The sequence below is a fragment of the Agelaius tricolor genome, unplaced genomic scaffold (assembly GCF_023055355.1).
Source record: "Agelaius tricolor isolate 1412-34295 unplaced genomic scaffold, bAgeTri1.0.p SCAF_12, whole genome shotgun sequence".
Classification (NCBI taxonomy): domain Eukaryota; kingdom Metazoa; phylum Chordata; class Aves; order Passeriformes; family Icteridae; genus Agelaius; species Agelaius tricolor.
This window is the reverse complement of record NW_027269272.1, coordinates 17,500,498-17,515,103: the sequence shown is the minus strand read 5'-3', so window position 1 is coordinate 17,515,103 and position 14,606 is coordinate 17,500,498. Positions and strand designations below refer to the sequence as shown.

Sequence of the window (14,606 nt, the reverse complement as noted above, 5' to 3'; positions counted from 1 at the left end):
GGGGGGACAGTGCCGGGTACCAGAGTGAGAAGACCCCGGAAGGGCCGAGGATGAGGGTTGGGGGTGTAGAGTGACTTGGGCTGGGGAGGAAGTCACTGTGGGGGTGTTGGGGTGGGGCTTGGGGGGGCGATGAAGGAGACCATTATGGGAGAGCATTTTGGGACAGGGGACAAGAGCGGGGGGCTGTGGGCGGGGCCACTAAGGGGGCGGGGCAGAGTGCAGGTGGGGCGGGCCTCGATGGTGGGCTAGCACGGGGCGGGGCCTATCGAGGGGCGCGGTCGGGGGCGGGGCCTGAGCGGCGGGTCGTGGGCGGGGCAGTGTGTGGGGCGGGGCCCGGCGGGTCGGGACCGGGTCGCCGGGCGGGGCTGCCGGGGCGGGGGCCGGGGCCGGGACCGGACGCTTTTCGAGATCGGCGGGGCCCAGGCCGGGCCGGGCCATGGCGAGCTCGGAGCGGAGCGCGCTGCTCACGTACCGCCTGTGCGGCGGCTCGGCCGAGGAGGAGCGGGGCCGGGAGCGCGGCCGGGCCGCCGCCGCCCCCCGCAAGCTGCCCACATTCCTGGGCGTTGTGGTGCCCACGCTGCTCTCCATGTTCAGCGTCGTCCTCTTCCTGCGCCTCGGTGAGTGCCGCCGCCCCCGGGGCAGCCCCCGCTCTCGGCCGCGGCCCGGGGCCCCTCGAGAGTCACCAGCTCTGCCTGGTACCCCCAGCCCGGCCCCCGTCTAATCCCGGGGCCCCCGTCTCTGGAGCCCCGAGCCACCCAGTCCGGGTCGCCAGTGCCCTCCCAGTGCCCTCTCCTGGGCCTCCGTCTCTGCTGCACTCCCAGTGCTCCGCTCCAGTGCGTACCCCAGTGCCCACAGTCTGGGGTCCCCGTGCCTTTCCCCTGCCTGCTCAGTTCCGGACTGGGCTGGGGTCCCGGTGCTGTGTGTCAGGTGGGGACCTGACCCCACTAGGCTGGAGGCTCGAGTCTCAGGACCCAGGGACAGGAACCTGCAGTACAGGAACCCAGTTAGGACCTTAGGGACCTGCGTAAGGGACCCTAGTTCAAAACTCTGATGTTCCGGGAGTAGAATCCTGTGTCTTCCCCTAAACGGGATTCCAGTGCCTTCATGTCCACCTGTCCTCTAGTGCTGGGATCCCGCTGCTTCCCAGGCATCCTGCAGTAGCAGGCTCAAACACCCCAGTTCTCTCCCGCATCCCATCCAGTGTCCCAAGGGCACAACCCTGGTGTCCCCGAGCAGATACTCAGCTTCCCCTCTGTATGTGTGCAAAGGGCACGCATTGTTTCCCAGTCTGCTGCCAGTTTGATTATGAGTCTGTTACTGTGACCCCTGGGAGACGAAAGGGGCAGGATGGGCATGGGCTGGGGCAGCTGGCAGCCCTTTGCGGGGCCTGAAGGGGTAGGTGCCCCAGCATGGCCCGGGGCAGGCGGGGCGGGCAGTGTTTGCTCTGGTCCGGGAACGGGAAAAGCTTTTCCTCTTTCGCTTTCCGCCCACGGAAAACCCAGGGCGGGAGTTGGCTACGTGCCCGGGAGGCCCTGCCGGGCCATGGGGGCCTTGAGACCATTCCCCTGTCTGGGAGACCCCCGAGATGGGGGAACGGCGCTCCCCTGTCATCATTCACCCCTTTCTCACTCCCCTGCCTGGGGACTTCGTAGAGGCTCTGACTCCCCCAGCCCCACAGCGGGCACCGGCCTCTCCCTGCCTGACCTGGCCCCCCGCCCGGGGCTGTATTACCCCGGGCACCGCGGGGCTGTAGGGGAGGTGTCGGATGGAGGGGAAGGAAAGCTGCCAGGAAGGGGAACTTTCCCACTCTGGGGGGGCCAAGGCTCTCCCTGTCAGCTCCCCGCTTCCCCCACACCTCACATGCTCCCCCGATCTCCTGGGTTAGCAGCCCTTCCTTTTTAGGCCCACAGTGCTTTTGGGGCATCCCTTTATTTCCACCACACCCCCTTACATCTGGGACTCGGATGCCCTCCGGCTCTCTGGGACCGCAGCGGGTGCCCTCAAACCTAGCCTGTCGCCCCGAGGGCTCCTTGCGGTGCCTGTGCCCCGGTCACCCCCCCTTGCCTCTCCCGCGGGCACATCCGCGGCCTGGCCTGTGGCTGAGATAGGGCAGCGCCCACAGCCGCGGGCAGCCCCTTCCTGCCCGCAGTGTCGCCAGCCGGGATCGCTCCAGCCGGGATCGCTCCAGCCGGGATCGCTGCCGTCACCCCGGGCAGGGCCGGGGGGGCTCTGGGCCCCTCTCTGCAGGAACACCCACCCGCCCCCGGGAGCGGTGCCGTGGCTGGCAGGGACACCCGGACTGCTTCTACTTCCTGCTGTGCTGTAGGCAAGCGGGGCAGCAAGGGGATCCCTGTGGGGAGCTCCTGACTCCCCACTCTGGGGAACAAGGGTAGCAGCAGGGCACGGGGGTCCCAGCAGCAGAGCCCCTTCCCTGTTTGTTTGGTTTTTGGGCACACCTGGGCCAGACACGGGTGGAAAATGGAGATACCCTGAGAGAGGGAGACACTGGTGTGTGCTGCTGGGGGTGGGAGGTAGAAGCATCCTCATCCTGGAAGGGAGTGGGCTGACAGGTCCTAGGGGAAGGTGTGGGCACAGGGATGGGAGTGGCCACGTGCCTCAGTGGGGTGAGGTCTGTGTGGTGGCAGTGCCCAGGAACTCTGTCCATGCTCAGCTAATGGGCACACTGGCCTCTCTCATCCTCCGCAGGGTTCGTGGTGGGTCATGCTGGGTTGTACCAGGCCCTGGCCATGTTTGCAGTGGCATATTTCATCATTGGCATGACGGTGCTGTCTGTGTGTGCCATTGCCACCAACGGGGCACTGGACGCTGGAGGAGCCTACTGTATCCTTTGCTGTGGGTGCTGCTGGGACAGGGCATGTGGGACAAAGCTGAGTGACTACCCAGTGGCCTTGGGGTGCCACGCTGAGTCTGGGACCCTGTTGGCCTGGGAGAGAGGGATGGGAGCAAATGACGGTGGTTTGTGCTGCTGACATCTTCCCTTGACTCGAGCAAGATATGATCAGCCGTGCGTTGGGCCCGGAGTTTGGGGGCAGCATCGGGATCATGTTTTTTCTGGCCAATGTGTGTGGCAGTGCCCTCTATGTGCTGGGGCTGGTGGAGGCAGTGGTGGACAGCTTTGGGATCCCGCCTGGTGAGTACTGCCCTGCTTGGTGGCAGGGGACAGCAGGTGTCCCTTACCTGACCAGCCCTAGCACTGTGCCAGGCATGCAAAGCACCATGCCCAGCGGAGCCAGCATGGCTCACCCAGCCCTCTGGCCAGTAAGTTGATGCCCATCATGCCTGACACAATGCTAGTAGCTCTCAGCTCCCTGTGATGCCCCCTTCGAGCTTGGCTGATCCTGACTTGTCTCTGCCCAGGTCAAGAAGCGGGCACAGGCGTCCACGTCCTGCCCCAGAGCTACTGGTACGAGCTGCTCTATGGCACTGTGCTGCTGGCGCTCTGCCTCCTCGTGTGCCTTGTGGGTGCCTCCATCTACGCCAAGGCCACCTTCCTCATCTTCCTCATCGTTGCAGCTGTCTTGGGCACCATCCTTGTCAGCTTCTTTGCCACACGGCCCCTGAAGGTGCCCATCCGCCTGCCCAATGGCAATGGCACTGAGACTGATAACGGCTCCTTCACCGGCTTCTCCCTCAACACCCTGCGAGACAACCTGGGCGGTGAGGAGAGGCTTCTCCCACCTGCCCGCCGTGCCCACTGGCACTGCCACATCACATGGGGCTTGCTCGAGGGTGGGGGCAGCTGGTGGGCACAAAGCAGGTGCTGTGGGATGGTTTCTCCTGTAGGTTGTGTGTGGGGACATGGAGGAGAGGGCCTGTGGTGGGGCTGTGCCACCCTGGACAGCCTGTCACAGCCCCTGTCTGTGTGTCCTGCAGGTAAGTATGATGTGGACTACACTACCGGGCAGATGATGAGCTTCAGCTCCGTCTTTGCAGTGATGTTCAATGGCTGCACTGGCATCATGGCAGGCTCCAACATGTCAGGTATGGGCAGGAGGTGCCTGGCAGGGTGTCACCAGGAACAGGAACTAGGAGAGATCAGGGGTGTGCTGTGCCTGTGGGCACTAATGCTGCCCGCTCCTGCCCACAGGGGACCTGAAGCGCCCGAGCTATTCCATCCCACGGGGCACCATCTCTGCTGTGCTCTTCACCTACCTCGTCTACAACCTGCTGGCTTTCCTCATGTGTGCCACCTGCAACAGGTATGGCCACCTCCCTGCATGCCAGGGTGTGCCTGGTGCCAGGGCATGCTGGCCTGGGCTGAAGCAGATGCCAGTGTGTCTGTGTCCCTCTCCAGGACCCTCCTGCAGAAAGACTATGGCTTCTTGCGTGACATCAGTATCTTCCCACCACTGGTCACTGTGGGCATCTATGCTGCCACTCTCTCTGCAGCCATGAGCAACCTCATCGGGGCATCCCGCATCCTGTACGCTCTGGCTCGGGATGATCTCTTTGGTGAGTGCCCAGAATGCCCTGGCACTCGTTGGAGCCCTCTCAGCAGGTTGTCCCTGCTAGGGACCAGCCCTGACACCAGGGAACTCCCTTCTTGGTGTGGAGGTGATGGTTTGTGGGTTGGTGCGTACCCATTTGGGTCACCTGCATGTCCTGGAATTTGCCCCCGCCCCAGCACTCAGGGTGGGGATGGGGCTCCTGGCAGGTGGTTGAACCTGTGGCTGCCTACTGGAGCATCCCAGCCCAGCCTCCCTGCTCTGCCTTGCAGGCCAGGCACTGGCGCTGGCCAAGAAGACATCTGCCAGTGGGAACCCAGTGATGGCAGTGATCCTCTCCTGGCTGGTGGTGCAGGTGAGTTTGTCAGCCATGCTTCTTTCCTGGCCTCACTGGGTGAAGGTTGGTTGTCACCTGGGCTGGGTGTTGTGGAGCCTGGCATGTCTCCCTGCCCTGTGGAGTTCCTCTCCCAGCCCCCCCCTGCCCTGGGTGTCCTACTGAAGTTGTGCCCTTCCTTCCCTGAGGTGGGAGGTATCCCATAAATTAAGGATAAATCACAAAAAGGGAAAGGGATTCCTGTCTGTACCCTTACCCATCATACCCCTGGGATACACCCCAGGTGGACAGGGGTGGCTTGGGCACATGTCTGACGTGCCATCCCAGGGCATGCATTCACCCTGTGTTCTCTGCAGGTTGTGCTCTTTTCTGGGAAGCTCAACACCATCGCAAGTGTCGTGACAATCTTCTTCCTCCTGGTTTATGCCACTGTCAACCTGGCCTGCCTGGCACTGGAATGGGCCTCGGCCCCCAACTTCAGGTACCCACTGCCACAGGGGAGAGAGGCTGTGCTGAGATGCTTGGCAGGCACCCATCCCTCCATTCTTCTATCTGTGATTCCCCTGCCACTCCTGTGCCTGAGATTTATGATGAGATGGTGGGCAGAGACACTGAAAGCTCCTCTCCTGGGCATTAGAGGGACCAAGACACCCCTATCCCTGGGGAGAGAGAAGGGGACAGATCCTAGAATGGCACTGGCTTGGCACGGTTCTCGTGCACTGGCACTGCTTTGCTGAGTGGGTACGGATAAATCCAGCACCATGGGTACCACCCGCCCCCTCCCCTCAGGCTTCCAGAGGTAATTTATAGCCTGGGCCCGGCCGGCATCCCCCGGGCTGTTTGCCAAGCAGTGATGGAGCCCACTTTCCATTAGCACTAATTAAACTAATGGAGAAGGGGGAGGGAGGAAGGAGGATTCTGGGTGGGAGGAGGAGAAAATATCTTCCAGGAAGAAGGAATATGTGTAGCAGGCAGGCCCAGCCTGTGGTACAAGGTGTGGGGTACTCTGGTGTGAGGCTGAGCAATCGTAGGGCTGCCCAAATCTGGGGTGCGGGGAATGGCTGGGGGAGCCTGATCTCCCTCCTGGGTGATGCCCCTGCCCTCAGTGCAGGCTGCTGACTCCACAGCACGGAGAGTCCCCCAGGTGGGCAGAGGTGTTGCACTAAGTAGGGCTGGGTGGCACTGCCTGGGAGTCCCCCAGAGGCCCCATTCCCAAAGGAGAGCTGATACCTGTGCCAGGCTGTGGCTTGGGCCCCATCTGCCCTGCCCAGCTGCTTCCTTGACTTGGCATGGAATGGGGCAGGATCAGTGCCTGGGGGGAGCTTGCTGGGATGGGTAGCAACAGGCTCCTCACCCACCCCACATCTGGTTCCTCCCCCCTCTCCTCACTGAGGTCTGCATCAAACACAGCGGAAAAGGATTTTAATTACCTTTCAGGAAAAACAGCAATTAGAGAAAATAACAGCTTCTCGCCTCCCCGCCTCTGCCTCCCTGCACCAGAATGAGCGGGCACCATGGCTGGCAGTGCTGCCATGCACTGCCCATTACTACCTGGGTGTTCCAGAACAGTGCCAGCCCCATGGCAATCATTGCCCTGTCTGCCCAGGGCTGGCAGCAACAGGCTGCCCGCTGCCCCGGGAGATACCATCTCCCCTCCATAACTTCTCCTCCAGGCACATGGGGTGTCCGACACGCCCGGGGCTGGCACAGCAGAATCACTGGGGGTGGGTGGTGTGGCCATTTGGCACAGCTGCCCTTGCTGTGCCCTCTCCACAGGCAGCATGGGCACCACATGATAGCAGGTGTCCCTTCCTCCCTGCTGCAGGCCCACTTTCCAGTACTTCACCTGGCACACGTGCCTGCTGGGCATCGCAGGCTGCTGTGTCATGATGTTCCTCATCAGCCCTGTGTCGGCCTCAGCGAGCCTGGGCTTCCTCCTCCTCCTCCTCCTTGCCCTTCACTACCTCTCACCCAGCAGCACCTGGGGCTACATCAGCCAGGCCCTCATCTTTCATCAGGTAAGTGCTGTCCTCCTGTTGTCCCCTTATGGGGTGGAAAGCTGATGTCCCTGTAGCAGCTCAGCTATGTCCTGGGCAGCATGTCCTCAGGACTGGCATCCCCAGGGAGTGGATTGGTGAAACAAAAAGGGTTCCTCATCTGTTTCCCTCCCTCCATCCTGCAGGTGCGGAAGTACCTGCTGATGCTGGATGTGCGGAAGGACCATGTCAAGTTCTGGCGCCCACAGATGCTGCTGATGGTGCAGAACCCGCGAAGCAGCGCCCGCCTCATCGACTTTGTCAATGACCTCAAGAAGAGCGGCCTCTACGTCCTGGGCCATGTGGAGCTGCAGGACTTGGGTGAGGATCTGCACTGTCTCCTGTGCTAATGGCCTCTGCACTATGCTGTGGTGCCAGAGGACTCCTGGGCTTCTTGGGTTGACCCTGTTGACCAGTTGATGGCTGGGGAATGTCAGCATCGTGGGCACATGTGTGGCACGTTGTGCTTGGCTGCTATGGGGACATCAGTGAGTTGTGTCTGTCCCATGCCTCCTGTGCACACACATATGCGTGTGCACGAGTGTCCATCCCTGTACGTGCACGTGGGGCTCCTGCGTGTGTCAGTGTTGGCGTGCACATGAGGCATGTGCCAGCCAGGTTAGCACCTGTACACGCCCAGCACACGCGTGGGCACACACTTGCACAGCCTGGCGCACGTGCGTGCCTGTGTCCATCCTCACCTCATGCCTGCTGCTGTGTGTCCAGGTGTCTGGGGTGTGTTTGCACTCTCATGTGTGTTGATGTGCACACGTGTGCTCTCCCTGGCACATGACATGGCTGATGCACAGGCTCTGTTCCCCCTTCTCTGCTGTTGCTGTGGTGACTAATGGCCTGAAATTGGGGAGTGGGGATGGGGCTGCCTGGGGTTTCTTATACATTTATGTACAATTTTATATCTCTCTCTGTAAGCACCTCTCCATCTCACGGGTGCTGGGGTGGGCACAGGGTTTTGCAGCAGGGGTGGACACCAGGGTTAGCCCCAGTATGGGATATCTGTCCCACTGATGCTGGTTTTGTTCCCCACCCAGACATGCTGCCCTCGGACCCACTGCAGCCCCAGCAGGACTCATGGCTCAGCTTGGTGGACAAACTGAATGTCAAGGCCTTTGTCAGCCTCACCCTTGCACCCTCAGTACGGCACGGTGTCCGGCAGCTCCTCTTCACTTCTGGCCTTGGTAAGTGGTGCCTGGTCTGGACATGGGTGAGGGTCCATCCTGCTGTCCCTGTGGGTTGAGAAGTGCCAAGGGGTTTGGAGGCACCTGAATGGTCGATGCCAAGCCAAATTTGGTCTTGGAAGCATCTAGGATGAGCTGTCGGCAGTTTGGGGTTTGGAAGCATCGCTGTTGGCAGTGTTGAGGGGCTTGAAGATACCTGGATGAGATATGCCACAGTGTTTGGAAGCACCCAGTGTGGGCAGTCCCAAAGCCAAGTGGAAGAGGTATTGACTGGGCAGTGCAAAAGTGGAGTCAGGTCTTGGAGCTATCTAGGTTTGATCCTGAGGGGTTTGAAATTGGCAGGGTGAGCAATGCCAAAGTCAAGCTGTGGCTTGTTGACACCTGCAGTGCCAGGAGGGCTGGTGGAGCCCTCTGCCTCTGCTCAGCTGGGCTGGCACGGTCTCTCTGGCAGGCGGGATGCGCCCCAACACCCTGGTGCTGGGTTTCTACGACGACGAGGCACCGCAGGACGGTCTGGCCCGGCACCCTGCCTTCACCAGCGCCCGTGAGGAGGTTCCCCTGGGCTTCCCCCCGCTGCGGGCAGCCGCCACTCCCAAACTGCTGTCAGCCCGGGAGTACGTGGGCATTGTGGCTGATGCCCTGAAGATGCTTCGCAATGTCCTGCTGGCCCGGCAGCTGGAGAGCCTGGACAAGGCCTGGGAGCTGCGGCGGGCCGCCAGCCCCCCGCCCACCATCCACGTCTGGCCCGTCAACCTGCTGCGGCCCGACAGCGCCCGCTACGCCGACACCTGCAGCCTGTTCCTGCTGCAGATGGCCTGCGTCCTCAACATGGCGCGGGCCTGGCGCCGGGCCCGCCTGCGCCTCTTCCTCTGCGTGGAGGCGGGCACCATGCCCCATGCCCAGGAGGAGAAGCTGCGCCAGCTCCTCAAGGACCTGCGCATCCAGGCCCAGATCCAGCTGGTGCCCTGGGATGCCATCACCCACCTGCACTGGCAAACCTGCCAGGGACCCTCAGGAGGGCCAGCGGAGGAGGAGGAAGAGGAGGAAGGGGTTGTAAACTTCCCGAGCAACACCACCCAAGTGTCAGATGAGTACGTGCGTGCCGCCAACAAACTGGTCCTGGAGCAGAGCCCCGCGCCGGCCGTGCGCTTCCTGTACTTGCCGCGGCCGCCGGCCGACACCAGCCTCTACCCACTCTACCTGCACCAGCTGGAGCTGCTCACCCGCGGGCTGGGCCCCACCGTGCTGGTGCACGGGGTGAGTGCCGTCACCAGCACCCAGCTCTAGGTGACCCCCAGGTCCCCCTCGCTCCCTGCACACTCCTTTGCCCAGTGCCTTTAGCAGCCTGAGCCTGAGGATGGCCTCAGTGTCTTCATCCTGGAGGGCAAAGAGGGTACCCCACAGTGAGAGCTGGGTGCAGGGAGGGGGTTTAATTTTTGGGGATGTCTCCTGCAGAGGATTAAAGCTGCCCTGGCAGGATCCCAGCACAGCTCTGGGGCTGGATGGGCAGCACGGTGCATTCACGGTGCCTTTTCTTTGGAGTAGGGCATGGCAGGGGCCTGGGCGGGGGGGGCAAGCACTGGGTGCCCCAGTTGTCTGCTGGGAGCCCCTTAGCTGCACCCTGCAACCCCCTCTGTAGTTCCTCCCCTGCCGCAGCCCCCATCCTCTCCTCCACCAGCTCCTCCGGGCACCCAGCCAGCAGCGGGGATTGATTAAAGGCAGCCTCGACCTTGGTGCCCCAGCTCCCCGCCATCCTCCTGCCTTTCATTAGGAAAAATTAAATGGGAAAGGGTGGGGGAGGGGAGCCTGGAGGCCTGGGCTCCCTGTGTGAGACTGGATGGGTGGGGGAAGCAATCGGGTGCTGGCCCTAATGGCTGCAGTGTATGGCATCCTGGATCTTGCTCTGTACACCCAGTGCTGTTAGATGGGGGCTATCCAGATGCTTTAATCTGTAGTCCCCCCACCCCTATGGCTGCTGATCCCCTGGTGCTGGCAGAAAATGGGGAAATTATTTGTAGTGGGGTCCTTACCCACACACCTGGGTCTCCTGACCTGTTTTTTGGGGCATTTTTATTTCCCCATACGCATCATGACCTGCAGGGGGAAGCTGGCCTTGCCCCCTGCCCTCCCTTATTGATTAGAGGAGGGCAGGAAATTGCCTGGGTGCTGGACGATAAATCCATTGGGTGCCTGGCGGGTGGGCAGTGTGCCCAGTGCTGTCTGATGGATTGCTTCCTATTAGCCCCAGCACGGGGGGCTGCTCCCAGCCAGGCTGGGCTCCAGCAGGGGTGACAAGTGTGGCACTGCTGCCTGTGCCTGCTCTCACCAAACTTGGCACTGCTGGCTGGCAGCTCTGGTCAGGCAGAGGGCTGGCAAAACCCAGGTGGTTGGGTGCAGCTGGGAGGAAAAATGGTGGAGACCCACATTTTGCAGTGGATTGTGCCCTGGCTGGGGAGGAGGGGCCTGGGGCTGGCTTTGCTCCCTGCTGCAGGAGCTGGGTGCCCTGGGGTGAGCACCACGCGTCCCACGGGATTTATTTACAAACAGTCGGAAGCTGGCACAGGGCAGCCTGGCACCAGCGGGACCTGGAGGCCTATAATGTTAATTATCACCACGTAATTAAAAGCCCATAAAAAGCCTCACACTTCATTAAATTAAAGCTTCCCCTCACTGTGCCCATGGGCTCCAGCAGAGTTAACCTTGGCCATGCCAGGCACCAGCACCTCTGCAGGCAGTGTCCCAGGGCTCGGGGTGCATGGGAGCCCAGGCACAGGCCCATGCAGCCCCCACAGCATTGCAGGGGGTGCAGCATTGCCCATGCATGAGCGCTCTGCAACACCATTCGTGTCACACCTGGGCCACACGTGCCTGGGCACATCCAGGGCTGCTGTCCCAGCCAGAGATGCCCACGCAGGGGCATGGACATGTGTGCTGCCCATGGCACCGCTGCAGACACACTGTCACACAGCCCGTGGCACGGGCAGGGGCTGACACGAGCATGCACAGGTGCAGCCAGGTGTGTCTGTGCAGCATCACAGCCGCTGCAGAGGCAGCACCGTGCGCCCGCGCCACGGCTCCGGCAAACCAGCTCCGGCACACACCGCCCACGCGGCACACACCTACACAAACAGCAGTTTTCCTCTTTCCCAACAGCCAGAGGTGCAGACAAACAGCCACACTCACACCCCTGCATCTCCTCCAGACTCCCACTCATTGCTGTCTGTGCCCAGAGGGGATGGACTGTGCAGAGAGGACCCTTCTGTGCCTGCCCCCTCTGTGCCTTGATTTCCCCGAGCGCTGGGCTGTGCTGGGGTAGAGCCCGGAGAATGGGGGACCCCCAAACCCTCCTGGTGCTCTGCATCAGGGGTGCAATGCCAAGGTCTGGGGGATACAAAGTGGGGAGGGGACCCACCAACACACAAGCAGGGACGTGTGTGTGTATGTGTGTAGATGTTCAGGCAGGGATATGCATTAACAAGGAAAGAGTGTGTGTGTGTGTGTGTGTGTGTGCACATGGGAGGGGGTGCTGTGCTGGGGGCTGTACACGTGCACAAGGGCTGTCTGTATTTGCACACACGTTGGTGTGGGTGTATATACCCACCCCTAGGTGTGACACCCTGATGTGCACACAGGGCTCCAGGAGGGGGGAGCCACGGGAGCACACACCCTTGTGCACTCGGGGTGTGCAAACTGGCACATGCATCTGCCCAGAACCCCAGGACTCTGCTGCCAAGTGGGGCCGTGGGCAGGGCTCTGGGGGTGGGTGCCCATGCCCCGGCCCTGTGGGGGTGGGCAGCCAACAGGGCCTCGGCTATTTCTTGGAAATTTTGCAGCATTCATTTCAGTGCAAATAAAAGCTGTCATTGCCAGAGAAATGATACTGATCGGGGTCTGAAAAGACAGCAAATTACCCGCCTGAAAATGCACCGCTGGAAAAAAATGCATATTAAACACACAAAAAGGCACTTTGCCATCAGCCGCTCTTCCCCCGCCGCTCCAGAATAACCACACTTTACATAATTCTCCCTCTCCACCTCCGAATTAATTTCGCAGACAGAGGCAGAGGCAACCCTCTGACAATAGCGGAGGGGAGACGCGGTGGCTGCGGGGGGAGTGGGGCTGGGGGCTGCGGGGGGTGCCGTGCTCTGAGCTGGGGGCACGGCACTAAAGGGATGCTAGGTTTGGAGATGGGGGAAACCGAGGGGTTTTGGGGAGGGTGGGGGGGGCGACGACGACAACTGAGGGGTTTGGGAAAGGTGAGTCCGCGGGTGAGGGTTGTGGGCAATGGTTGAATGCACCCAGCTGTGGGGCGGAGCACTCCCGTACTCCCGCCTTGGGTGCTGGGGATGGGCCTCCTTGGGGTGGGACTTGTGGGGTGATGCCCACCCCAAACAGGCAAGTCTTGGGCCAGGTGTTTCCTATAAGGGACAGCCCCTCACTGGTGCAAACCTCCGCCAGTGGGTGCACCAAAATGCCGTGTTGCCCACCCAGGCTGACACTCCCAAACTAGCAGCCCTCTAAGAAAGCCGCGGGACCCTGCCCTGTTTTATTAGGCGTGAAGGCACCATGCCCTGCACCCCAGCACTGCCGAGGGAGCACAGCGGGTGGAGCGGGGGTCTGGAGGTGATGGTGGGGGGGTTCATCTGGCTGGGTGCTCAGCGCTGAGGGGCTGACAGAGGTGAGAGCGGATGGCGGAGGTTGGCACCGCGCTGCTTTGCATTTTCAATGACAGACCCATGCCGGGTGCTCGGGAGAGTGGAAAAATCTTATTTGTCACCTGCTGGCGATGCGCGGAGGCTCCCGCGCCGCGGCTAATCTTGGGGAAAATGAGGATGCCGGCGGGGTGGCCCGCGGGATGGGCAGGGCGGAGCGGGGCTGGCGGGCTGGGTGATGATGAGCGCCGGGCCACGGGATGCTCACAGCCACTTGGTGATCTCTGGGTGTGTTGGCCCCACGGCACGGATCCTGCTGTTGGGTGTGCATGGGCTGGGCAGAGCTTGGGCATCCAGAAGCAGGTGCCCTGTGCCCCAGCCCAGTCTGCAAAGGGGTAAACTCTTTTCTTCCATTCCAGCTCCAGCAGCAGCTGCTTGCCTTGCAGTACCAGTTCCACAGGTTGGCACTGCCTGCGCATCCTCTCAGGGCACTCGGCGGACCTTTTTCGGGAAAGTCAGCATTTGGAAGAGGGTGCAGGCACTGCCTGATGCCCCATGTTTACCCACAGATGCCCATCTCACACCTGCTGTACTGTGGCTTTTTGAGATGCCAACACCTGCGGGACACCGCAGCACTCTGCGGCCAGCTCAGATTTATCCATTATTTTATATCCACACGCCTTTAATTTTTACAGCCCTGTTGGAGCAATACCCAGGGCTGTTAATAACACCAGGCCCTCCCCACCCCCCATGTGCATCCATCATGCTCCAACCAAGGTACCAAGTGCATCTCAGGGTAAGTGCAGGCATGGGGAGTCCCATGCTCCTATCTTCCAGCCAGCACCCTCATGAGCAGCAGGGTGGATTCCCTGTGCCCAGCCTGACTGGGTGCCCTGGGTGCATCTCACTGGGGTTGGTGATACCTGGCTGCCTAGGATGCCTGATGTGTCTCTCTCATGGGATTCATGATTCTCTCTGCTTTAGTGTGTGCCCCATGAAAGCTGAGCTGCAACACCTGAGCTTGTGTTTAGTGTGCCAGGGTACATGTGGATGGCAGTGAGTGCTTGAGTGTGTGTGTGAAGGCACAGAGTGTGTCTGTGCTGGTGCATGTCAGTGTGTGTGGGTGCACACAATGTACGTGTGTGCCACTGCCTGTGCAGGTGATGCTGGGTCTGGCTGCTGCAGAAGGCACCATGCCCAGGCCATGCCCAGCACCCCAGCACAGAAAGAGCAGCCTCAGCAGCCCCAGGCACTGAGAGCTGTGCCTGGGGCCAGCCCACAGTACCCACAGGACAAGGGAGCAGGTCCCACATCACTGGGCCACCTGTGCCATGACAAGCAGGGCCCCCTGCCACAGCACAGCACCCAGTATGTGCTGTTCCTCCCCAGCACCCAGGAGACCCAGAGCCCCCTCTGAGCACCCAGGGATGCGCTAGCACAGGAGGGTGAGGGTAGCAGGGCACCCCTGAGCACCACAGACAGGATGGCCACGGGGGGGCCAGAGTACCCAGGCACTGCAGGGGGCCACCGTGGGAATTGCTGGGCTATAAATCTCCTTGCTGGGCCCCCCCGTGGCAGAGCAGCTCACGATATTTATGTTGGGGATTTATCTGCAATGCAGTTTAATATTCCCGGACCTTTGCCTGCGTGTTTGAATGCACGGCTTCCTCCTCGTGCCACCCCTGCCACCCCCGTGCCCACCGTGTCTCACCCAGAGCCTTTCAGGCTCTGTCTCCTGCCCCCCTGCAGTCTGTCCCGCTGCACCCACTCTGGCAGAACAGGGCCGGGCCGGGTCTGCCAGGGTGCCCGGGCAGGGAGGGGGTGCCGGGATGCTCCTGGCACAGGCCGTCGGCTGTGCCCACCCGTGCCCCTCCGGGGTGTCCGGCTGCCGGGGGGTGGCGGCAGGGTCCCCGCACGGGGAG

The 14,606-nt window shown here is 61.6% G+C and overlaps 1 protein-coding gene across 1 annotated transcript; it reads left to right on the top strand.

The window, feature by feature from the left end:
• The first annotated feature begins 351 nt into the window (after positions 1-351).
• Positions 352-11,907, top strand: SLC12A9 (solute carrier family 12 member 9). The gene is made up of 13 exons (XM_071437873.1): positions 352-617; positions 2,707-2,841; positions 3,014-3,151; positions 3,379-3,678; positions 3,895-4,002; positions 4,109-4,220; positions 4,316-4,473; positions 4,739-4,821; positions 5,157-5,281; positions 6,626-6,818; positions 6,983-7,157; positions 7,886-8,032; positions 8,484-11,907. The coding sequence occupies exons 1-13, from the start codon at positions 437-439 to the stop codon at positions 9,317-9,319; spliced, it is 2,691 nt and encodes an 896-aa protein (XP_071293974.1). The 5' UTR covers positions 352-436; the 3' UTR covers positions 9,320-11,907.
• The last annotated feature ends 2,699 nt before the right edge of the window (positions 11,908-14,606 follow it).